Genomic DNA, 26,591 nt, shown 5'->3' with positions numbered 1-26,591 from the left:
TCTACAATACAGGGGACAGACCACCCCCAACATATACACAATAAAACATTATACAGTCCAATTTACAAAGAGAACAGAGTGAGGCTTTGATCTAAAGGCTTTTTATAAAGCTACAAGTTGCTGTCTTAATAATGCAAACAAGATGTTTCAAGTGCAGACAGCAGATCAAACATACAGGGTCTATCTTTTGCATAGAGATGACTGGCACACTTAGCTAGGCCACATGGGTAGCTCAGAGAAGGCTTCCATGAGTTATCCCATAGGTGTAAACCAGCTCAGCAGGGAAGTCATTCCTGAGAACAGAATCAATGAACACTGGTTTTTCTATGCAGCCCAACCATGCTAGAGGAAGGAACAAAGGACAAAGAATATGCTACCAGGCAGGCATTTATTTCTTGAGTGTAACTTTTTAAACATTCCAGTAAAATTCATATAATATTAAGCATCTTAACCACTTTAATATGCACAATTCATAGCCCTTAGTGTATCTACAAAGTTGTGCCTCTATTACTTCCAATTCCAGAGTCCTTTGAGAATTCTATGTTCAAGGATATATGGCATAAAAGAAACTATGTTAAGAGAGTTAATTGTTTATATGAATACTTTATTTGAATTTATAAAACTTCAATAGAGTATAGGAATGCATAAAGTTATGTGTTCTAAAGATCCACGTTCAGAATAATTCCCTTAATATTTCTTAGATGTTCTCTGTTCACATCTGTTGCACACGTCTCTGATTTCCAGAAACTGTCATAAAAGAGTTAAATTTTTATAAAATACCACTGTGATATTTTTATAAAATATCGCAAACTATTTTTAACCAATATTACTACTTACTAATTAAAACACATTTTCAATGTTACAAAAAGTAATTTAACAAGACTGGATAATGGGTGTACATTTTGTTATATTATTCTGTGTGTTTTCTATGCTTGAAATATTTTGTGATATTGAAATATAAGAAACAATCTACCTTGATAAAATAAACTGTGTCTATCTTCATTTTTGGTTGCTATAACAAAGTACTTGAAAGTAGAAAATTTATAAAAGGAATATATTTATTTTGACTAATTGCTTTGGAGGCTAGGGCATCCAAATTCATGACTCTAGTACATGTTTGACTACTGATAAGAGTCTCATGATGTTTCAACTCCTGACAAAAAAGTTGAAGGGCAAATGGGCATATGAGAAAGAAAGAAAAGGTAGTCTCCAGTGATGCCTAACTTAATTCTTCAAGAAAAGCATCGGTCCATTCCTGATGACTCTTCTCCCAGGATCCATAAAAATTCTACTAAGCTCCACTTAGTAACACTACCACATTATAGAATTACAATTCCACACCCAAACTTGCAGGGGGTGGGGGGGAGAGGAGGACGCATACACTCAAAAGTTGGAAGCAAAGAATAAGGAATATTTCCAAACCATTCAATTTTAATGGAGCTTCTTTATCCATATGCTTTTCACTTGTTTTTTCAAACCCATAATGGTAGCCTTCAACATAATAGATCTTGTGTTGAAGCAGTGCTTCTCTTTCTACCTGCCATTTTTGGATCAATTCTACATGTAATTAGAGGAAGACACTGGAGGATCTGAAATGTTAAATTCCTTTCACTCCAGATGGGAGATGTTCCAAGAATTCTATTATAGATTCCCTGTAACTCTCAGCTACTACATCTCCCACATTACATGTACACTCCCAATCTATTTTTTAAAAAAGACTGTTAAATGAAGCTTGACAGTTCCAGCCAAGTACATGATGAGGGACAGACCATGGCCTCCTTTCATGGGGCTCTGTGACCTCAAGCTGGAGGGTAAGCCTAGGACCTCAAGGACTGGCCCCCACACAGTCTTTGTCCTGCAGACACAGGAGCACTTGTGACACATCTCTGCACCCCACCACAATGACTTGATGGTGGTTGTGGCCTCTCAGTGCCAGGGTTCCACCTTGCCAGGCCCAGTTGAAGGCCTGGCTTGGCTGCCGAGGATGTGTTGACTTTAGGTGGAGAAAGGCATGGTGAGGCAAGATGAGAAGGATAGTGGAGGCTTTCAAGGGATTGAGAACAGAGACTACAGAAGGCCTTGGATGCTCGCCAGCATTCTAGGCCATGGAGCCCACCAATCCGTGGCCAGCAGTTGACTTCCCTGGCCCACAGAGGAAAACCTCACCCTGTGACAAGGACAGATGAAGGTACTAAGGGTCCTGGAAGGTAAGTGAAGCATCAGATGACAGTGGGTACAATAGTTGGTGGCCCGGGTGGCTGGGCTGGTGCCAGTGGACAAACGGTAGAGTGACAACCACAGGTACCCATCGGAAGCCCAGGTTTACTGGCACTTGTAGGCCTGGGTATATTATATGAAAAAGCTGCTCTCAACTTCCCCCAACCTTTTAAAAGATGACTTATAGTCCGTTAGAATATTCTAGGTGTGAAGAGGTTGCCGACAGATGATAAAGTAGAGGTAGAAAGTGACACTTTGTCAATGTGCATTTTTCTTTTGTAAAGTCCATAGAAATGTCTTCTTGAACTGATTTTCAATGGTGATGTTAGACCACCTTCAGGTAAGACAGCCAGAATAACACTCATCCGCATTTGTTTCCTGGGTTGGAGGACGTGGAACTGGTGAGAAGGAAGAGGAAGGGATTGGCAAAGACATTTGTGAATGACAGCCATTGATATGTGTGCATATCATTCCCTTTGCTATGTAGAGTTGACTGTCTTAAGAACCTTGCATGTTCTTAAGTGCCTGATGTATTTTTAAAGTAGTAGTAGGAAAATAACACATTTTGTAAAGGTCTTAAAAAATTCCTATGCAATCTATTTTTTTGGGGGAGGGGGGACAGTCAACCCCTTGAGTTGACCTTTCTCCTGGTTCCCCAGAGAAAGTTTAAAGAAGGCCCTAATTAGCTTTGTACGCTTTGTGTTAAAATTCCTATAAAAGGTCCTCTGAAAATCTGGGCATTCTAGCCCACTGGGTAGATAGACAAAGCTTAGGTAGAATGCTCATATTTGGAAGACACTTTTTAGAATATAATTTGTTACATGTGTCCAGTCAGTGGAGATTGCTGTGTATATAGTGGAAAGATTGAGAACTTACTTGAAAATATCTACTCTATCTGCATGTTTAGAAGTGCCCCATGTACACTAAACAAGAGGGAGTAAAATATCACTCTTTAGATATATTTTTGCTTACATTCATATGACACACTGTCTTTAGGAAATGGAATGGGGAAACCACCTCTGTGAGTAGAATGGCAAGTACTGCCTATACTTTTCAATGGTTTGGAGGAAGTGGAGGGGAGCAATTGCAAAAGGTAATACGCTAGTGTGTTAATACCTGGACATCCTCAGATGCCATTTTTCTGTATTGTGCATTATGCTTGCTGTATGTACAGTGTATATACAATGGACAAATAAAATCTAAATTTTGCAACATCTAGTCTATAGATGTTAAAGAAACCATTAGTAAAATCAACACATTTTGTGTACTTCGTGTTAAAATATCATAGGAAACTTTTTCTCTATAAATGACATTTAGATATTAATTTAACTAGCTCTAAGCATTACATATTCTTGTTCTTATCCATTGGTTTGAAGGAAGAAAGAAGGAATTGAGGAAGGAATGACCCAGGGCCCAAATGGTCATATTTTGAAGACACCTCAGATCATAGCCACTGCTGCATGTGCAATTTTATTTGCCAGTGAGCACAGCAGGCAAGTTTGTGTATGAAACAGCAAGTTTGAGGTACTTAAAAGTGCTTGGTGTACTTAAAAGTAGAAGTAGAATAACTCTGTAGTTTTGCAAAATTTGGGAAATACTGTGTTCGGAAATGGAGTTGTTAAACCACCTCTGTGAGCAATATAGTATCTATACTTGTTCACTGGGTTGAGGAGGACGGAGGAAAAAAAACTGTTGTAAAAGGCATTTTGTTAGTGTGAGAAAATTTCAGCTTATTTCTTAACCTGTATGTTATGTACATTTCATTTAATTTTGTTGTACAGTATATATTATGTATAGACTGGACAAATGAATCCTAATTTGCTTTTTTTGTCAGTTGTGGGGCCTGAACTCTGGGGCCTGGGCGCTGTCCCTCAGCTCTTCAGCTCAAGGCTAGCACTCTACTACTTGAGCCACAGCACCACTTGCGGCTTTTTCTGTTTATGTGGTGCTGAGGAATCGAACCCAGGGCCTCTTGCATGCAAGGCAAGCACTCTACCACGTGAGCCACAGCTCCACTTCTGGCTTTTTTCTTTTTGTTTATGTGGTGTTGAGGAATCGAACCCAGGGCCTCAGGCATACAAGGCAAGCGCTCTACCACTGAGCCACCTTCCCAGCCCCCAGATTTACACTTTGATTAGAACCATTGATATGATTCTGGTTGTATCATAGTGATATATACATTTAGTAGAAACATACCTTCTTGCTAAGATTTTAATAGTGTACTATAAACCTAGCTTAGAAATTGCTTGGTATATCTTGTTTTATATTTCACTTTAAATTGAGCATAAAGGAAATGCAACATTTTAATTGTAACCCTGCCAATACTTGTCTGGAAGCCTGTTGCCATTTTGTCTTCAGTGAAATTTTTATCCCTCAGTAAAACAAGATTGTAAATTTTTAAATTCCAAACAGATTGAGTTGGTGTAGCTTATTCTTGGTTATCAAAATATTCATGTAGCTTTGTGATTTTGAATTGATAAATTTATAACATTTGGAAAAGCATGACACATATCATATGATCTCATGTACCTAAAAGGGATTGGTATGTGTACATGGAGGATCTAGACAGTCATGTCCAACCGAACTGCTTGTGGCAGTAATACTTATATATGTTTTCTTTTTTGTACATGTTAAATAAAGGTTATTTTTTTAAAAAAACTGAAAAAAGGAAGCTTGATATATTCTAGAGCAAAGACCTGCCTGATTCACTGGCAGCATCTATAGTAGTTCAGATGCATTCGGGACATACATTCCCTAGCCTCATTTTTTTCTATTTATATTATTTTATTAGTTAATTAATTTGTTTTGTGGTCTATTTGATTTTTTATTGTCAAGGTGGTGTATAGAGGTGTTACAGTTACATAAGTAAAGTTTGACATTTCTTGTTGAACTTGTTACACCTTCCCTCATTCTTCTACTTTTCCTTCCCACAACCTACCTCCAAGGTGTACAGATCATTTCCAACATATTGTCTTGTGTATATCATTGTTGCATTGGTTCCCCCCTGTCTCACCATTCTGTTGTTCCCCTTCTCTTCCCTAATTCAAATAAACATATACCAGGGTACCAAAATCGAATACAATGACAACAGGGGATATACAATAGGGGGAAGAACATACAAAAGAAACAAAAAGTCACATAGTACATTAAAACAACAACAACAAAGAAAAACCTCTTGTGTCCATGTCTTGGAGTTCATTTCACTTAGCATCATCTTATATGGTCATATGTCCATAGCTATTGAGCTATTCTGCTTATCTGCTAAGATTGTCCTAGATGTATACTAATTATTACAAATAAAGGAAACCATGGAACCTATGTTTCTTTGGGTCTGGCTTATTTCACTTAATATGATTTTTTTTCCAAGTCCTTCCATTTCCTAACAAATGGGACAGTGAAATTATTTCTGATGGAAGCACAGAATTCCATTGTGTGTGTGTCACATTTCCTTGATCCTTTCATTTACTGAGAGGTATCTGGGTTGGTTCCATATTCTAAATATGGTAATTAATGCTATGATGAACATAGTTGTGCTGGTAGATGTAATATGGCCTTGTTTGTGGTTAATTGAGTAAATACCCAGAAGTGGATTGCTAGGTTATAGGGGATCTCTCTTTTGAGGAACCTCCATACTGCTTTCTAGAATGGTTGAACAAGTTTACATTCCCACCGACAATGCAGTAAGGTTCCATTTTGGCCACATCACTTCCAGCATTTCTTGTTATTAGATACCTTGCTTATAGCCATTCTAACTGGGGTGAGGTAGAATATCAATTTTGTTTTGATTTGCATTTCTTTTATGGCCAGAGATGTTGAGCATTTCTTTATGTGTCTAGTGATCATCCTTTTTTTTTTTTTTTGGATCCGGTCATGGGGCCTGAACTCTGGGCCTGGGCGCTGTCCCTCAGCTCTTCATCTCAAGGTTAGCGCTCTACCATTTGAGCCACAGCACCACTTCTGGCTTTTTTTCTTTTTGCTTATGTGGTCCTGAGGAATCGAACTCAGGGCCTCATGCACGCAAAGCAAGCCCTCTACCACTGAGCCACCTTCCCAACCCCAAGTGATCATTCTTATTTCCTCTCCAGAGAAGTCTCTCATTAAGTCTTTAGCCCACTTGTTAATGGGACTGTTGTTTCTTTGAGGATTTGTTTTGGGGAGATTTATTTTTTATTTTTTAATTTTTGCAATTTTTTATTGTGATTAAGTGATTACATAAATTTCACAAATTTCACAGTATTGTGGGATAGTGATACTTAAAGTCACAAAAACATTGTAACTTTCATGGGGCAAATTGTCTTTATCGTGGTGTATAAGGTTTATGAGTTGCATGAGCTTTGACAATACAGTTATTTCTTCCACATTAGGTGATATGTACATTTCTTTCCTTTTGCTTAGTGTCAGCTGTTCCCTTTTTCCTGCTCATTCCCTCCCTCTCATTGCTGCAATTGAATTGCTTAGTTCACAGTGCAGCTAATGGGTCCCACTGTTTTACATTTTCCCGTTTCCCTCTGTTTCTGTGTCCTCCTCGTAGTTTTCCTCTGATGTGCACATATATACCATATATGTGGTAAGCAGCATGGGGTCATTTAGTAATGATTCAACCAGATAAATGGAGGTCCTTTGTTTCTCCAGTCTTGTTTGCTTTGTCATATCTCCTTACATTTTGGATTTAACTTCCACTTATCAGAGAGACCATGTGCCATTTCTCTCTTTGCTCTTAGCTTACCTCACTCAACATGATTTCTTCTACTTCCATCCATTTCCCTGTGAATGCCATTATTTTGTCCTTTCTAATGGCTGCATAATATTCCAGAATATTGGTGTACAAGACTGACAGTGGATGTGGTGACATTGTGTGCATGTGCTTGTGTATTTTCATGGCTGTCTAGGCCCTGAGAGGTCAGTCAGGTCATGGACACTGTCCTTAAGGTATATTTTCTCAAGGCCAGTTCTTAGCAGTTAAGCTTCAGTTCCACACCTTTATTTATGGATGATTCATTATTTATTTGTTATGGTATTAGGGTTTGATTCATTTTTCTCATGTTAATTTTTCCTGGCTCAACTTCAGGTACCATCTCATTAATGATAATTACTCATTTATTTATTTATTCAATTACATATTTATTTTTGTAATGTATTTTATGTAGACAGCTAACCTCAAACTTGCTAGTCCAATCATGATGCTCTTCTTCATAGTGTTAAATATTTATCTAATTGTACCAAAGAAATTCACATCAGAACTTGATGCTAGTATGCAAATCTAACATCTGGCACCAGAAAAACATTTATTTTTATTACAAATTCATATATTCAGATATTCAGTTATTCATGGCATTCAATAATGAGAGGCTCACCAACTGACTGCTAAGATTGCCTTAACTAAACATAGGATGTCTATGTCCAAGAACATTTGCCTCCCTGATGTCCTCTCCTTTTCCCTGGTGAGTAATATCAAGTTACATTCCTCTGTCACACACAGAAGGTTCTTTCTTCCATTCCTACCTCCATTGCAACTTTAGCAATGTAAATAAGAAATTCAGATGAGGTTAACCAAAGATTAATAAAGGAATTTTGCAAGCATGAGGAGGATAATCAAAGATTCATAGGGGAATTTTGCTAGCATGACAAGGATAATCAAAGATTAATAGAGGAATTGCATGAGTGAAATGAGAATAAACAAAGAATAATAGAGACAATCATGGAATCCACAAAAAGAAAGCTGGAGGAATCCATGGAGGCCACAAAAGGAATGCTGAATGAAGCCCAACAGAAAACAAGGGAGTCCAACGAATCTACAACTAATCAACTAAGTGATGTGAGAATGAACATAGAAAACCATATAAAGGAGGTAAAGAAATCCATACAAGATCTAAAACAAAGCTCCAACAAAGAATTTGAAGCCATCAAATTTGACCAGTTTGAAGAAAAGAAAATAAAAAACAAATCAGAAAGACTTGACAGTAGTTTAGACCATGAAGAAGATCGAATTTCTGTGATTGAAGACAGCCTAGACATCATAAAGGACAGATAAGTATTCAAGACGAATACAAGAAATATGATAGACCTATTCAATATTTAGAAGACACAATCAGAAGGCCTAATTTAAGGCTAATGGGTGTAGAGGAGGGCTTAGACACAGAAACTAAAGGTCTAGAAAATTTATTGAACAGGAACCTAGCAGAGAACTTTCCAAACTTGCAAACAGATAGGCCCATCCACATACAAGAAGCCTTTGGAACCCCAAATAGACCAGACAAGAAAAGGACATACCACCATCACATTATAATCCACACAGGATCAATTCAGACCAAGAAAAGGATCCTTAAAGCTACCAGGGAGAAAAGATCAATCACCTATAAAGGGAAAACAATAGAATAACTTCAGATTTCTCAGCAGAGACAATGATAGCAAGAACAGCCTAGAATTATATATGCCACATTATAAAGAGAAACAACTATCAAACAAGAATACTGTACACAGCTAAATGCTCCTTGATAACTGAAGGACAAATAAAAAACTTTCACAGCAAATAAAAATTGAAACAATATATATCCACCAAACCAGCCCTACAAAAGATACTTAAAGATGTCCTACACATAGAAAACCAACAAGAGCATGATAAAGACTAAGAAAGAGCTCCCAAAGAGAAAAACCAAAGATCATAAGAACCCAGTTGGCACAGCCCCCAAGGAGGTGGATAACAGCATTCAGTCCTACCTCTCAATATTGATAGACTTAACTCTCCAATTAGGTGACATAGACTGTCTTGTTGGATTAGAAAGTAAGATCCTTTCTGTGGGTTTCAAGAGTTACACCTTGACCATAAAAACAAACATATTCTGAAAGTGAAAGGCTGGAATAAAATCCACCAAGCAAACAGCCCTCACAAACAGGCAGGAGTTGCAATCCTAATATCAGATAAAATAGACTTCAAATAAGGATACAGGTGGACCCGTTGCAACAATGAGAAGTACAAGTTGTCATGTTGAAAATGAACTTTACAACTTTGGTGGGGGGGGAGGGTTGGGGGGGCGGGGGGAAGCTGGGAAGGGATGGGAAGGGGAAACAAAGGAGGAGGCTACAATGCTTGATAAGAAATATACTCATTACCTTGCCCATGTAATTGTAACCCCTCTGTACGGTATTTTCACAATAAAAAAAATAAAAAAAAAGAAGGTCGCTACATACTAATTAAGGGATCTCTCCTTAAGGAGGATATTACAATTCTAAATATCTATTCACCAAATAATGGAGCACTCAAATGTATCCAAGAAACACTACTTTCCCTCAAATCTCACATAGATCCAAAGACATTACTTCTTGGGCACTTTAATACACCAGTATCCCCACTAGATAGACCAGCCTAGCAAAAAATCAACAGAGAAACTGCAGATCTAAACAACTGCATAGATGAACTAGATTTAACAGACATCTACCGAATATTTCACCCAGCAGTATGAGAATACACGTTCTTCTCAGAAGCACACAGAACATTTTCCAAAATAGACTACATTTTAGGTCACAAGAAAATTGTCCAAATTCAGAAACATTGAAATTATAGCCTGCATTTTCTCCGACCACAAGGGAATGAACTTGGGACTCAACACCAAAAGCCACCAAAGAAAGTCATGTAACACATAAGGCTGATCAACATACTGATGAACCACTAGTGGCTCATGGAAGAGATTAGAAAGGACATTCAAATGTTCATGATATTCAACAAAAATGAATACATAAATTACCAGCTCCTCTGGGACAAAGCAAAGGGAGTCTTTAGAGGCAAGATTATAGGTCTGAGTTCCTACATCAACAAGTTGGAAAGATCTGAAACCAAAAATTTAATGAGACATCTGAAGCTCCACAAAAATGAGCAGCAAGATAAACCTCAATCCAGCAGTTGGAAACAAATAATAAAAATTAAATCAGAATTGAATGAATTAGAATCCCAAAAAACCAAAGAAAGAATCAACAAAACAGTTGGTTCTTTGAAAAAAACTAATAAAATTGACAGACCCTTAGCAAATCTTATCAGAAAAAGAACACACCCAAATAAACAAACTCAGAGATGAGAATGGAAAAATCACTACAGAAACAACCAAGTTTCAGACCAGTATAAGGGAAAACTTCTCAAACCGTTCTGCTAATAAGTTTGACAATCTGGAAGAAATGGATGATTTCCTAGCAAATATCGACATGCCAAAACTAAACCAAGATGAATTAAATGAACTTAACAGACCTGTATCAAGCATTGAAATCGAAACAGCAATAAGAGACTACTTATCGGGGCTGGGAAGGTGGCTCAGTGGTAGAGCGCTTGTGTTGCATGCATGAGGCCCTGGGTTCGATTCCTCAGCACCATATAAGCAAAAAGAAAAAAGCCGGAAGTGGCGCTGTGGCTCAAGTGGTAGAGCTCTAGCCTTGAGCTGAAGAGCTGAGGGACAGCGCCCAGGCCCAGAGTTCAGGCCCCACGACTGGGAAAAATAAAAATAAAAAAAAAGAGACTACTTATCTAAGAAAAGCCCAGGATTTACAGCAGAATTCTACAAGGCCGTCAAAGCAGAACTCACACCAATACTCCTCCAGCTCTTCAATGAAATTGAAAGAGAAAATTCACTACCAAACTCTATGAATTCATCATAACCCTCATCCCCAAATCAGGAAGGGACTCATCAAAAAAAGAGAACTATAGACCCATTTCTTTGATGAACATCAATGGAAAACTTCTCAACAAGAATTTGGATAGTCGATTTTAACATCTCATCAAAAAAAAAAAAATCTTACAAGGTGGAGGGGAACAAGAGGGTGACAGGACAGTAGGGAAACACCACAGCTCTCTCCAACCAAAAAGAGAGTTCCAGTTCCAACGTTTAATTTCCCCAAGAGAAGGACAACAACAAAAACCTGAAAACAAAAAGAAAAACAGGAGGTGGAATAAAACAAAAATGAAAGAAAGAAAAGGAAGAATTTTAGAACAGAGAAGCACGAAGACCCCTCCCCCAACCATTAATGGCTGTGCAGCAACACACCAAGCCTCAGCCAGCCCAGCCATGTGGGGCTGCCAGAGTCCCCAGAGACACAGGGGGTCGTCTGCAGATCATTCACGCAGAAGACGCCTGAGGTACCAGTGTCAGACCAGCTGATCACAACAACAGAGAAACCTCTGAGCCGGGAGCTTGCACAAAGATCCCATCCCCACCCCTCACTCTCCGAGCAGAGGGACTCCATCCCACCAGAGCCACTCGTTCCCATGGTGGGAACTCCAGAAATACATGGGTGGCCCACAGAACACCAGAGCAGAAGACTTGCAAGGTACTGGTGCTGATCTGGAGAGCACAGAGACAAATCCCAGTGCTCAGAACCTGCATGGAGAACCCTCACCCACCACTTGGCCGGAGGCGTGCATCAGCTTGTGCCCAAGGAGTGGCCCATTATGCAGTGCCAACCTGAACAGCATCAACAGAGGCAGGGACAGAGGAGAAACACGCAGAGCCACCACTGCCCGACTCAGCCCACAAGCATCTCAACTGAACTCTGATTGCAGCGGAAACCAGCGACCTATATCACACAGAAACAACTGCACAGGGGACAGCGTATCCCTCCTTAAGGGAGATTAGGGCTGGTGGGAACCCCCAGATCTTGACCCAGACCCCTACTCCAACACTTGGACTATAAGACCCACTAAAACTGGGAACTGTTCGAGAGCTCCACCAGCCTGTGGAGCACATCCAGCTCACCAGGTTAGATCAAGAGTGCCCCTGGAAGGGAGCTTAAACACCCAAGCCAGGAACAGAGCCCCTGGGTCACAACAGCCAACAGTGGAAGAAACTAGAACTGTGTACTCAAGGCTGCATTACCCAGGTGGGATACACAGCAGGACAGGTCCAACTGGCGTGCCCCAGGTTGGGGACCAGAAGCCAAGACCAGGCCAGGGGATCAGTGATGAGCAATACAACCAACTCTGCCCAATTGAAGTCAGCAACTGAGCATATACCTCAGCAGAGGTGGGGAAAACAGGGAACTGCACACCCTGGGAATCACACCCGTGACAGCAAAAGACCTGCTTGTCCAGGGTAAGAGAACCAATAGCCCAAACCCCACCAGAACCCGACCCATATATCCCAGTCCAGGAATTGGACAACTCAGGCTGCCAGCACCTGATAATAGTCAGGAGCTCAAGCTGGTAAGGTGGCTCAATGGTAGAGTGCTTGCCTTGTGTGCATGAGGCCCTGGATCTGATTGCTTAGAACCACATAAGTAGAAAGGGCCAGAAGTGGCACTGTGTCTCAAATGGTACGGCGCCAGCCTTGAGCTGAATAGCTGAGGGACAGCGCCCAGGCCCAGAGTTCAGGCCCACAACAGGCCAAAAAACAAACATCAGGAGCCCATAGCAGACTCCAAGAGCACCTATAGGAGTAAACAGGAGCAGTCTAGGCTGCTGAGTCTTTCTAAAGGTAGGAACTACCAGTGATTTACAGCAGAGAGCCAAGAGCCCTACGTGGGTAGACCACTAGCTGGAGGTAGGCCCCCAATAGAACCAAGACCAGGTACAGACTCTCTCTGACAGCGCAAAAACAGCAACCAAGCAAAGACAGATACCTATTGACCAAAACAAAACTTCAGGTAGTCTCCAATAATCCCTAAATCCCCATGCGAAAATCACAGAGAAAAATTACAAGGTTTATCAACACCCAGGATAGCAAGCTACCCCCAAAAGCCAGCAGCCACCCAGGGGAGAACCCCAGTGGGAGCAAAGCAGGAATGGAAGACAAAAGCTACATCCAAGAGATGCTGGAGGCAATGACTCAAGAATTAAAGTGAGAAATAGACCATAAATTTAAGGAACACAAGGATGAACTATCGAAAGAAATGCAGGATCTCAAACAGGAGGTGCACGCAAAACAGAGGCAGTAGACACCTCACTAAGAGGTGAGATTAGTACAAAAATAGAGGCAGTACACACTTCAATAAGAAGTGAGATTAGTACTTTGAGAACCAACATCAAATCCATAAATGAGTCCATTTCCTCCATGCAAACCACAATGGAAACCATAGTTAACAGAGTGAACGAAATGGAATTGAGAGTCAGATACTGAAGACAGAATTCACCAACTGAAACAAAAATCACAGATATGGAAAAATCACTTAAATTATGCCAACGGAAAATCCAAGAGCAAGTAGTCCAAAGAAATTTAACCTTTGTATAATTGGAGTGGACGAAGGTGAGGAATATCAAAGAAAGGCAATGCAACACCTACTCAACAAGATTATCAATGAAAATTTTCCCCATCTTAAAAGAGAACACCTTACCTACATTAACAGAAGCATATAGAACACCTAACAAGCAGGATCCCAGGAGAAACACTTCTAGGCACATTATAGTAATAATGATATAGCTGAATAATAAGGAAACAATCTTGGATGCAGCAAAAACAAAGAAGGAGCTATACTACAATGGGAAAAAATTAGAATCATCTCTCCACACAGACAATGAATGCAAGAAAGGCCTGGGAAAGTACCATCTGAGCCCTGAGAACCAATAACTGCCAGCCCTGATTGATATACCCAGCAAAATTAGCATTCACATTCAATGGAGAAATGAAAAAATTTTATAGTAAAGAAAAACTCTTGAGCTTTTCTGCTTCTTTGGTAAGATTATCCTAGATGTGCACTAGTTATTGCAAATAAGGGAAACCATGAGACCTATGTATTTGGATCTGGCTTACTTCACTTAATACAATTATCTCCAAGTCTTTCCATTTCCTAACAAATGGGGAGATGCCATTCTTTCTGATTGAGCTATAGAATTCATATATATATATATATATATATATATATATATATATATATATAACTTTTTTTGATCCATTCTTCTACTGAGGGGCATCTGGGTTGGTTCCATATCTTAGTTATGGTAAATAATGCTGCGCTAAACATAGTTGTGCTGGTAGCCCTAATATGGCCTTGTTTGTGATCGTTTGGGTAAATGCCCAAAAGTGGGATTGCTGGGTCATAGGGGATCTCTATAGGGAGTCTTTTGAGGAACCTCCATACTACTTTCCAAAGTGTTTGAACAAGTTTACACTCCCATCAACAATGCAGTTGGGTTCCCTTCTGGCCACATCTCCTCCAGCATCTGCTGTTATTAGATTTCCTGATTATAGCCATTTGAACTGGGGTGAGGTGGACTCTCAATGTTGTTTTGATTTGCATTTCTTTTATGGCTAGGGAGGTTGAGCATTTCTTCATGTGTCTATTGGTCTTTCTTACTTCCTCTTCAGAAAAGTTTCTCTTCAATCCTTTAGCCCACTTATTTATCGGGAAGTTGTTTCTTTGAGGATATGTTATTGGGGCATTTATTGTTTTTGAGTTCTAAGTATATTTTAGATATGAGACCCTTGTCTGTTGTATGGTTAGTGAAGATCTTCTCCCAATCCGTGGGCTTTCTATTGATCTTGCTAGCTATGTCCTTTGCTATGCAGAAGCTCTGCAGTTTCATACAATCTCATTTGTCTAACCTTTCTTTAATTAGTTCTGTTTCTGGGTCCATATTGAGAAAATTTTGACCTGTGCCAAGAAGATCTAGGGTCTCTCCTATTTCTCCCTGTAATGTTTTCAGGGTGTCTGCTTTGACTCTGAGGTCTTTGATCCATTTGGAGTTGATTCAGGTGCAGGGTGATATATACGAATCTAGCTTTAGTTTTCTACAGGTGATTATCCAATTTCACCAGCACCATTTACTGAAGATGCTGTCTTTCTTCCATTCTATATTTTTTTAGCTTCCTTATAGATGTTTAGTTGGCTATAGGTCTGCGGGTTCATTTCTGGGTCTTCTATTCCCCTGATCCTCAAGTCTGTTCTTGTGCCAGTACCAAGCAGTTTTGATTACTATGGTTTTGTAGTAGAGTTTGAAATTTGGTATTGATATTCCTCCAGCACTGTTCTTTCTGTTAAGGATTGTTTTTGCTATTCAGGGTCTTTTATTGTTCCATATGAATTTTTGGATTGCTTCTTCTATTTCATTGAAGAAAGAGGTTGGAATATTGATAGGTATTTCATTGAATTTGTGGATAGCCTTTGGAAGTATTGCCATTTTCACGATGGTACTCCTCCCAATCCAGGAGTTTGGGAGGTTTTTCCACTTCTTAAGTTCTGCCTTAATTTCCTTTTCAGGTTTTTAAAGTTTTCAACATAGACGTCCTTCACTTCTTTGGTTAATTTCTATGTTTTTTATTTTTTGTGGGGCTATTACAAAAGGAGTTGCTTTCCTGATGTCAGCCGTGCTCTTCTCATTGTTGGCATATGGAAAAGCCATTGATTTTTGAGGATTTATTTTATACCCTGCTATTTTGCCAAAGTTTCGAATCAGTTCCAGTAATTTGGGAGTGGAGTTCATTGGGTTCTTTAAATATAAGATCATGTCATCTGCAAAGAGGGATTGTTTTACTTCACCTTTCCCTATTTGGATCCCCTTTATGTTTGAATCTTATTGCATTCTAATACTAAATTGAAGAGAAATGGAGAGAGTAAACATCCTTGTCTTGTTCCTGATTTTAGAGGAAATGACTTTAGCTATTCGCCATTAAGTATAATGTTGGTGTACGTTTGTCATACACAGCCTTTATTACATTGAGGAATGTTCCATGGATTCCTAGTTTTTCTAGAGCTTCCATCATAAGGGGGTGGTGGATCTTGTCAAATGGTTTTTCTGCACTTATTCATTTAATCATTTGGTTCTTATCCTTGTTGTTGTTGATGTGATGAACTATATTAATTGATTTGCATATATTAAACCAGTTTTGCATCCTTGAAATGAATCCTGTTTGGTCATGGTGTACAATTTTTTTGATAAGTTGTTGACGTTGACTGGCCAAAATTTTGTTGAGAAGTTTTGCATCAATGTCCATCAAGGAAATGGGTTTATAGTTCTCTTTCTTTGATGATTCCCTGCCTGGTTTTGGGATGAGGGTTACGATGGTTCCATAGAAAGAATTTGGTAGTGATCTTTCGCTTTCAATTTCATTGAAGAGTTGGAGGGGTATTGGTGTGACTTCTGCTTTGAAGGCCTTGTAGAATTTAGCTATAAATCCATCGGTTCCTGGGCTTTTCTTGGATGAGAGCTCTTATTGATGTTTCTATTTCAATGTTTCATATAGGTCTGTTTAGTTGGTTTAAATTATTTTGGTTTAGTTTGGGCATATCAGTATTTGCTACAAATTCTTCCATTTCTTCCATATTCTCAAATTTGTTAGCATAAAGTATTGAAAGGCATTTTCTTATAATGTTCTGAATATTCTGCATGGTTGTTTCCCTTCTCATTTCTGATTTTGTTTATTTGGGTGTATTCTCTTCTTTTTTGGTAAAATTTGCTAAATTTTTGTCAATTTTGTTAATTTTTCCAAAACCAACTCTTTTTGTATATTCTTTCTATGTTTTTTAAACTCCAATTTATTTAAGTGTGATTTAATTTTAATTATTTTTTTTCCTGTCTACTGGATTGAGATTTGACATTTTTTTTTTTCAAGGAGCTTCACATGCATTATTAAATTGTTGGTTTGAGATCTAAGTTTGTTGATGTAGGAACTAAGGGCTATCAATTTTACTCTGAAGACTGCCTTTTATGTGTCCTAGAGGAGCTGGTAATTTGTAAGCTCATTTTTGTTAACTATCAGGAACATTTGAATTTTCTTTCTAATCTCTTCCATGTTCCACTGGTGATTCAACAATGTGTTGTTCAGTCTGTATGTGGCTTCTGGTGGTAAGCTCTAATTTTATTCCATTTTGTTGTACCAGAATTCAGGGAATAATTTCAATGTTTCTGAAATTGGACAGATTTGTTTTGTGACCTAAAATGTGGTTTATTCTGGAGAATGTTCCATGTGCTGCTGAGAAGAACATGCATCCTGATGCGGTTGGGTAAAATATTCTCTAGATATCTATTAAGTCTTATTGGTGTATGTAGTTGTTTAGATCTGAGGTTTCTCTGTTGAGTTTTTGCCTGGTTGAACTATCCAGTGAGGATAGAGGTATGTTAAATGTCACCAATGATCAATGAGTTTGGATATATGTGTGATTTTAGGGGAAGTATTGTATCTTGGATAAATGTGGGTGCTCTTATATTTGATATATAGGTATTTAGAACTGTTATATTCCCCAGTAGGAGAAATCCCTTAATTAGTATATAATGTCCTTCTTTATCCCTTCTAATTTTAATTTGAAGTCTATTTAATCTGTTATTAGGATTTTTTGAAATTATTTCCCTTCCCAAATTGTTTATTAGGTGGTTTGCTTGTGAGAGTTTGTTCCAGCCTCTCATTTTCAGGATATGTTTGTTTTTGTGGGCAAGTTGTGTCTCTTGAAGGCAGTAGATAGAAGAATCTTGCTTTTTGATCCAACTAGGAAATTTATGTCTTTGAGTTGGAGAGTTATGTCCATTAGTATTGAGAGTTAGGATTTTAAAGTATAGTAGTTTCTGCTATGTTATCCACCTTCTTAAGTGCTGTGACTACTGGGTTCTTACTATCATTATCTGATTCTCTGGGGGCCATTTCTCTGTCTTCATCGTGCTTTTGTTGGTTTTCTATGTGTATGGCATTTTTAAGTATCTTTTGTAATGCTGATTTGGTGGAGATATATTGTTTCAATTTTTCTTTGCTGTGAAGGAGAGTTTAGCTAGGTACACTATTCTTTGATAGTTGTCTGTCTTTAGGGCATGGCATGCATCATAACCAGCTATTCTTGCTTTCTTGGTCTCTGCTGAGTTATCTGATTTTGCAGTTGGAATTTCTTTCATAGTAATTGATCTTTTCTCCCTGACATCTTTAAGGATCCTTTCCTTGGTCTATATTGCTCCTGTGCATATTACAATGTGATGTTTGGATGTTGTGTATTGGTTTGGTCCCTTTGGGGTTTGAAAGGCTTCTTATATCTGAATGGGCATATCCTTTTGAATGTGTAGTTCATAGTCCTTTACCTTCTGCCTCTAGACCCTCCACTACACTCATTAGCCTTAAATTAGGCCTTCTGATGGTGTCTTCTAGATTTTGAATGGATCTATAATATTTCTTAGATTTCTTCTGAATTGTCTGTTCTTCCTCTACAAATTCATGTTATCTTCTATTCCAGGGATTCGATCTTCTGCATCATCTAGCCTATTGTCCAGACTTTCTACTTTTTTTTTTTTTATTTCCCTTCCTTCTAATTGGTCAGTTTTGATGGCTTCGCTTAATTTGTTGAAGCATTATTTTAAACTGTGTATGGACTTCTTTACCTCTTTGATTTGCTTTTCTCTAAAATTCCTTAGTTGAGTGGCTATACTTTCATTCGACTCCCTTTGTTTCTGTTGGAATTCATTCAGCTTTCGGTTTCTAGATTCCATGAATACATCTATTAATCTTTGGTTAGCTCATCACACTCATGCATAGCCCTATGAAAGGTTTCAATATTTTCATTCGGCAGGTTTACCAGTAGAGTTTATAGAGTATTTTGAAAACTATTTTCTGGATTATTCATTAACTGCTCTGTTGCCTTTTTATCTTCAGTGGGAGTTGAGTTTCTTTGACTTTCTATTTTTGTTTCTACAGCTAGTTCTGCCCATTTGGGAATGAAGACAAAACCAATTCCACACTAGAACACTATTTTAAGTTAAGCACCAACCCAGAGCCCTGTACAGACTTCAGAGGTTTAGAATCAACAATGGGTATTTTCTCTCTATCTCTCCTTTTTTTGGGGGGGGGATAAAAGTATTTGCAATTCTACACCAGAACACAATTTTAAGGCAGGCACCAATCCCAAACCCTGTAGTCGTGCAGTTTTGGAGGTTCACAATCAAAAATGTGTACTTTCACTCTAGCTCTCTTTTAGGGGATTGAAAGTACCCCAGTTCCACACCAATCAGAGCACAAGTTTAAGACAAGTACCAATCCAGATCCCTGTAGTCACATAGTCTTTGGAGGTTGACAATCAAAGATATATATGTTTCATTCTATCTCTCCTTTTTTGGATATGTAATTAGGACTAATACTACCTCAGAGCATAGTTTTAAGACAAAACCCAACCCCGGGTTGTGTATTTACACTGATTTTAGTGGTTCAAAATAATAGATAAGCATTTCCCTATAGATCTCTGCCTTTCTATGATGGGTGTGTTGGGGGGGAAGTGGGGATTATATACAGTTGTAACCAGTGATCCAATCTGTCATGAAGTTTGAAACAATCTGGACCAAAAGGATAACGCAATGGGCTACTTTGACCCTGTCAAAATGAGTACAGATACAGTCTAGCTCAACAACAAACCACTAGGGATCAATGGACTAAGAAAATCAAAGAAGGAGCAAAGGGCCAGAAATTAAGAGGTATAAGGAAAATTATGAGGAGAAAACAAGATTCAAGGAATGTAGGGAAGGAAAGGAAGAGAGGGAAGATAACTAAGACATAAATTCAGAGAGGAAGAAGAGAAGAAAAAGAAAAAAGGAGAAAAATATAAAAAATGAAAAACTCAAAAAATTACGTAAGTATAACTAAAGGTGCAAAGATTGGGAAATTGTGAATTGAGTAATCAATATCTGAATTAAGTATGCAAACAGTGAAGGAGGAGGCCTAACGATCACTGTTGGCTCTGTATCTGTGGATGAAAAGAACATCAATTAAGTAGAGAAAAAAAGACAAAAAGAACAAAAAAAGAAAAGAAAAAAAACAAAAGAAAATACTGAAAGAAGTAAAAATAAATTAAAAACTTAATTAGAAAGAAGAATTCTTCGATTTATTTGGGGGTTCTTGTGTCTCCCCTGTGTCCATATCTTGTTGTAGCCTCTGTTTTCCTTGTAGTATTCAGTTTACCTGTGGCTTAATTAGTTTCTCAAATCACTTTGAGCAGGCAGAAAGAAGCCTGCCTTACATTCACAGGGTCTTTTCGATCCTCCTCCCAGACTAGTTGTGGCAATGTGCTTTGTGTATCACACAGGAGGGAACTGGCTGTTTTCTGTACCTTGGAGTCAGTTCGAGGGAGCTTGAGGGTGGGTGGGGTTGTGGCTCATCTGGAATCAGTAACTTCTCACTGAGGGGCTAGCTCCCGAGACTCTTGTAGCCCAGCCTGGAGCTGCTCTCAGGTTTTTTGCAGTATCCACTTTTGAATTTTTATTTTTTTCACTTATGAAAGCTGCCCTTCAACAGAGGGGCAGGGCTGCCTCTGGCTGTGTTTATCCTGTGAAGAAAGTCAGCCCACTCTGGGTGGGGCTTCTGCCACCTGGGAAGGGCAACTGTCTCCTGGGTCGAGCTAAGTTTCACTAGTCAAATTCTTTTGCCCTGTTGAAAAATGGTGCCGCAGTCACTGCTTCTCAGGCCTGAGTTATCTACTAGGTGCTCTGGCCCAGTCTTTGCCAGTATCAGAGATGGCATTCTTCTCAGGTGATGGGGGAAGGGCTACTTTCCAAGTGCTGTCCTGTGAGAAGAAGTGGGAATGTCTTGTGAGGTACTCATGCCTTTCCCTTGGGCTGTCTATGATCTACATCTGCCTGTGGCCAGCAGAATGAAGATTTTGCTCCTTGTCAGTTCTCACTGGGTATGATTAGAAGCCCCTCACAGTCTGTCTCTGGTGCCTTTTTCTATGGCCCTGTCTGTTGGTATGGCAGCAGCAGCAGCTGCCGCCACTGTCATCAGCGCGTGGTCAAATCTGTCTCTTTAAACAGGCAGCCTGAATTTTTCCTCTCTGGCCAAAATCTCTGTACTATGATGGCTCACTCAGTGTGACTCTCTAGCCTTGGATCTTTCACTGGAACACTAAAACTGGTTTCTTAGCGAGAGCTCAGCCCCCATCTCCTCCTCTCTCATCTTCTTCCAGTCTCCTGTAAGATTCTTATCTCAACCATTGAAAATCTGGAAATTTTAAAGTCGTAGAGCACTAGCACTGAGCAAAAAAGCTCAGGGACAGTTCCTAGGCCCTGAGTGCAAATGCCAGTACTGCATGAAAAAAACAACAGAATAGGATTTATCATCTAGAGAAGAGCCAAGGGTTCTGGGAAATCAGTTCTTTTGGAGAGTGAAGGTCATGGCAGCCCCTGTGCCTTGGGTCAAGGAATCCTCTGATAAAGAACATGTTTATGATCCCTATTCTTTTGCTTAGAGATCATAGGAAAGAAGTAAGGGCCACTACCTTGAAAACAAATTTGGAATGCAGGTAATAAGATATTGCCACTGTTTGTGTGTTAGGTGAAAGAAAATATCAGAACATCTAGACAGCAAAGTACATGTATCATAAGGGACAATGTGATGAACTTTTACCATGTGAGTACATCTGTGTATCTTATATTTAGATGGAGAACTTGAACAGTACCCAAATTCTTGGCCCTCTGCCCCCTATCAGTCATTCTTCCTAAAATATAATTTTCAGACTTTTAGTACTATGGGTTAGATATGGTGCTTTTGAATTTACAGGAATAGAATCATACACAATTCACTTTTTTTGCAGTACTAGCATTTGAACTCAGGGCCTTATACTTGCTAAACAGCTGTACTACCATTGGAGCTACAGTGCAGTCTTATTATATTTACTTGCTTTTACATAATTTTAATTTTGTGTGACTCCTCTATACTACTGCTGATGCATTTACTCATTTTATAGGTGTGTGTGTGTGTGTGTGTGTGTGTGTGTGTGTGTATGTGTGTGTGTAAGACAGAGGTAGATAGAGAATGTTCCATTATCAAGAATTATATGGTTGGGCTGATAAGATGGCTCAGTGGTAGAGCGCTTGCCTTGCATGCATGAGGCCCTGGGTTTGATTCCTCAGCACCACATAAGCAAAAATAAAAAAGCCGGAAGTGGCGCTGTGGCTCATGTGGTAGAGCTCTAGCCTTGAGCTGAAGAGCTGAGGGACAGTGCCCAGGCCCAGAGTTTAGGTCCCACGACAGGACCCCTCCCCCCCAAAAATAATTCTATGGTATAATTGGGGTTTTCTTTCTTTTTTTGGGGGGGAGGTGCAGAGTAGAAGTTTGAATCAGGATCTTAAGCTTGCTAGACAGGTGTTGTATAACTTGGGCCATGACCTCTTTTTTGCTTTAGTTTTTTTTTTTTTTTTCCAGATAAGGTCTTTCTCATGTGTTCGCCCAGGACAATCTTCGGACTTATGCTTCTAGTTCAGTTGGGACTAATAGCATGCACTTCCACACCTAGCTTGCTGAAAATGGTTTTCATTTACTTTTGTGTTTACACTGGCCTCAAATTGAGATCCTACCAATGTCTTCCTCCTGAGAATCTATCATTGAATATTTTCTTAAACCTGAACTATTGAATTGTTTTCCTATAGTTTTGCTGCAATCTAAATTCCAAATTCTCAAGTATTATAGTTGGGAAAGCTAGCTTGAACATTCATGCATTGCTTTTATCATATTCTGTGATTAAGGCAGTTCCAAAGATCTGCTGAAGTTTAAGGTGAAGGAGTTGCCTTTCCATTTAAAGAAGGAACTGGTTTTTGTTTTGTGGTAGTGGGATTTGAACTCTGCCTTGGGCTTGCCAAACAGGACTTAACCACTTGAGCCATGCCCCTAGTCCAATGTCTTAGCTTTTGAGGGACATTTCAGTTCTAGACTATAACAGATATATTGGGACTTCTCCTTAACACTTTCTAAACAAACAATTTCTCATTTATTAGAGAAAACCAGTGTAAAGAAATATATTTCTGAGTCCCCAAGGTAGTTCATTTTGGATGGAACTGAGGTTTTTTTTTTCCATTCAGCTTAAAAGTTTTCCTGTACTGCTCTCCTATCACTATGGAATTGCTGTTAACTAGCACAAGATACAGATTTTGGGAGAAACAAATAGTAAATTTTATTGTTTTGAATAATGTTAATTCTTGTGGCATTAGGGAAAAAGTCTTCAGCATAGATTGAAAAAAAAAGGATTGGAATCATCCAAAACCCAATTCCTTACCCACTACAGTGACAAGGCTAATTGAATAGTGACATTTAGTTTTTGTCACTCCAAAGTTTAGAGAAAGTCAGCATTCAAATATTGTTAATTTGTTTTTCTTCTTCAAAAGTTTAATTTAGATCTTTTGCTTTGTTTAGTCCTAAGGAGTCTAGATGTATTCTAATACTTTACACTGTAGAATATTCATTATTATGATTGCTCAGTTTATTTAGATCATGGGATAAACCAGGAAAAATAGAGACATAAAATGCTAGAATGAAGAATGAAGTAGAATGAAGATATGTATGGTAGCACACACATGTAATCTCAGCATGTTGGAGTCTAAGGCAGGAAGATCAAGAGTTTGCAGGCCACCCTGATCTGCATGTGCCCATGGCTACTTCAGAGGAGGGCTCCATGAGGGAGACAATTAGGAATTTTTATGTGGGCCAGGGTTTAAAAAAACTGCATTACTGACAGAGTATACACAGCTGTCATGAAGAGTGTTTGATGTTTGACTGGTGAAAGCTTTCAAGTTCCAACTCCCTGCTGCCCCACATTTGAGTAAGCTGATATATGTGCAAATACCTACATATACATATACACACATGTACATACACATTTGCAGATGTACATACATAGATACATAAACACGTACATACCATTCTGAAGCTCAAACAGAGGAAACCTAGGCCAACCCCTTTGCTAAAAACTCTCAGCTGGGTGCTGGTAGCTCATGCCTGTTGTCCTGGTTATTAACAAGGGTGAGACCTGAGGATCACAGTTTGAAGCTCACAGGAGGACAAATCCATGAGATGCTTCTCTGCAATTTAGCAGAAAAACTAGAAAGTAGAGTGGTAGCTCAAATGGTAGTGTGCCAATCTTGAGGAAGAAAGCTAAGCAAGGCTCTGTGTTTTAAGCCCTAGTATTGATGTGTGTGTGTGTGTGTGTGTGTGTGTGTACATATCAAAGGTATGAGACAATATATATCACTAGATCTACTTTAATGTTAAAAATAAGCTCTTCAAGAACTATAGGAGTGGGCTGGGAAGGTGGCTCAGTGGTAGAACGCTTGCCTTGCATGCTCAAGGCCCTGGGTTCGATTCCTCAGCACCATATAAACAAAAAAAAAGAAAAAGAAAAAAGCTGGAAGTGGTGCTATGGCTCAATGGTAGAGTGCTAGCCTTGAGCTGAAGAGCTGAGGGTCAGTGCCCAGACCCAGAGTTCAGGCCCCACGACCGGACCCAAAAAACAAAACAAAATTATAGGAGTCACAATGATAGATACAAAAATAAAGAATTGCCTTAGCAAGTAAATTTACACACGTAAATTTTGGCCAACAGCCAAAAATCTGTCAAGCAAGCACACAGAGCAGGCAGGCTGTGACCCTACTTATCCCTAATGCAGCAGGCCCTGCCCCTCTGCTCAGATTGGTTGGGCTCAGGTTCACAATCTGCTTGTAATTGCCTCATTTGAATAGGGTAAAATGATAAGGTGATTATGAAATAAGATTAGCTGTATGTAAGTAATCTCAAAATATACCCACACCCTTTGGTATTTCTTTAACAGTCGGAGGTGTGTCTTAAATCCATCTTGAAAAGAAACCAGTTTAAGACAAAACCTAACATTTCCTTTCTTATCCCAAAGCAGTTCCTCTTTCCCTCAACAGCCAGGCCATTAGGCCCAAATACGAACTCTTAAGCAATATAGCTTGATAGAAAAGACAGTTTTCCTCATAGTTAATAAACTTATTTTTGCTTTATTATATTTTCAAACATAAATCAGAAATTGCTCTATGTAGAGTCTATATAACTTCTCCATTTATTTCCTTCTAGTCTGAAATGGCAAAGTATGAAGGACTGATACATGCCCATTTTTCCTTTCTGCTTTTTAAAAAATTAATTTGTTATCAAGGTGATGTATTTAAGTTATATTAAGTAGGTAGGTTTCATTAGGTAGCTGATGAAGAGAACACCGTGCGCTATTCAGGCAGGAAAAGAAGTTTATTTACCAAACTGCTGCCCCCACCGTGCATGGTGGAGAGGCATGGCTGAAAAGGAAAGGGCAACCCATCCCTGGGTCAGGACTTATCTAAGCCAGGCACTGGCAGAGTTGTGACCAGTTGGAGAAAAGGTGTGGCCACACTTGATCTGGATGTGACCTCAGGGTTTGGGACCCTTCTAAGGTCAGATGGGAGGCATGTGACCAGAGGTGGCCCAGGATGTGACCTAGCAGGAGGGGAAGTGATTGCTTCCAGGTCTGCCAGTTACCTAGGTAACAGATACTGGGCAGAAACTTAGCCAAGAGTTAGGGAAGTGCCCCTGTGCAGACTTTACAATGTACAGAAGGGTTAGTTATATACATAAGGTAGGGAGTACATTTCTTGTCAAACTTGTTACCCCCTCCCTCATTTTTATCATCTTTTCTTTCAAAAGGTACCAACTGAAATTGAAACTCCTACCCAGGTATCTTTGGTTGATGAAACCACAGGTGAGGTAACTATGAACTGTTTTGGACTTTTTTTACTGCCACAATGATAGTTGCTCTTTCTTCTTGACTTTCAAAGGAATAGAGATATTCAGTCCTTAAAAGTGATGTACTTATTTTCCACATTGAAAGACTTGAGTATGGCTTATTATTTTATAATTATTATTTGCAGAATCACTCCTTTTTGTTTTATCAATTCATTATTGGAACTCTAGTTATTATGTCATGGTCATGTTTATTAAGTTTTATTATAATTTTTAGGACATGAAATAATGGTTAATATTTTTGAAGTTAATTTTTTCTCATTGTAACTTTTTACTTTTTGTGCCAGATGGGGCTTGAATTCAGGGCCTGGGCACTGTCCTTGAGCATTTTAGCTCAAGGCTAGTACTCTACCACTTGAGCCACAGATTCACTTTTGCTTTTTGGTGGTTATTTGTAGATAAGTCTCAAAAGACTTTCTTGCCTGAACTAGCTTCAAACTTTGATCCTCAGATATCAGTGGCCTGAGTAGCTAGGATTATAGGTATGAGCCACTGGTGCCTGACTTAGAGCATAGTTTATTTGTCCATTCATTGCTTGACCCATACTGAGGCATATTGTTGAGGTATCCATTTTATTTAGCTAGGTCCTGGTGATAACTTCACTTGTTATTTTCTTCCCTTTTTTTTCCAGGAGATTGTTATGATCCTTTTACCAGTGAGTCACTGCCCAGGATCAGTTATATAAGTGGGGCCCTGTATTTTGTTTCATTTATACATACATACATACATACACACACATGTATTATTTTTGTAGAAATCATGTTTTAGGTCTAAAAGATTACTAAACATGGGGAGATTTGGTCATTTTTCTGGCAAAGTTCAAACTCTAAATTGAACTGGGGAACTTGGGTGAAGATCTGCTTAGTGGAAGTCTCCAGTGATTTTACTCAGTCTTAGCACCTGAAGCTTTCCATGAACAAGATCCCCAGGTCTAATTTTGAGTGG

At 39.0% G+C, this 26,591-nt stretch overlaps 1 protein-coding gene across 1 annotated transcript; it reads left to right on the top strand.

Moving 5' to 3' along the window:
• The first annotated feature begins 12,156 nt into the window (after positions 1-12,156).
• LOC122120627 (protein artemis-like) lies at positions 12,157-26,331 on the top strand. Its single transcript, XM_042694876.1, has 5 exons — positions 12,157-12,287; positions 21,334-21,387; positions 22,943-23,027; positions 25,551-25,610; positions 26,278-26,331. The coding sequence occupies exons 1-5, from the start codon at positions 12,157-12,159 to the stop codon at positions 26,329-26,331; spliced, it is 384 nt and encodes a 127-aa protein (XP_042550810.1).
• Positions 26,332-26,591: the final 260 nt, after the last annotated feature.

This window comes from Dipodomys spectabilis, unplaced genomic scaffold, assembly GCF_019054845.1.
Source record: "Dipodomys spectabilis isolate Male_0828 unplaced genomic scaffold, ASM1905484v1 ptg000176l, whole genome shotgun sequence".
Lineage (NCBI taxonomy): Eukaryota > Metazoa > Chordata > Mammalia > Rodentia > Heteromyidae > Dipodomys > Dipodomys spectabilis.
This window is presented reverse-complemented; position numbering and strand designations above follow the sequence as displayed.

What these genes read in the sequence shown, in the direction of transcription:
- LOC122120627 (XM_042694876.1), top strand. Translation starts at nt 12,157, where the DNA reads ATGAGCAATACAACCAACTCTGCCCAATTGAAGTCAGCAACTGAGCAT. An exon ending in AAAACAAATTTGGAATGCAG is followed by an intron (nt 21,388 to 22,942) that starts GTAATAAGATAT and finishes TTTTCCATTCAG; the next exon opens with CTTAAAAGTTTTCCTGTACT. An exon ending in TTGATGAAACCACAGGTGAG is followed by an intron (nt 25,611 to 26,277) that starts GTAACTATGAAC and finishes TTTTTTTTCCAG; the next exon opens with GAGATTGTTATGATCCTTTT.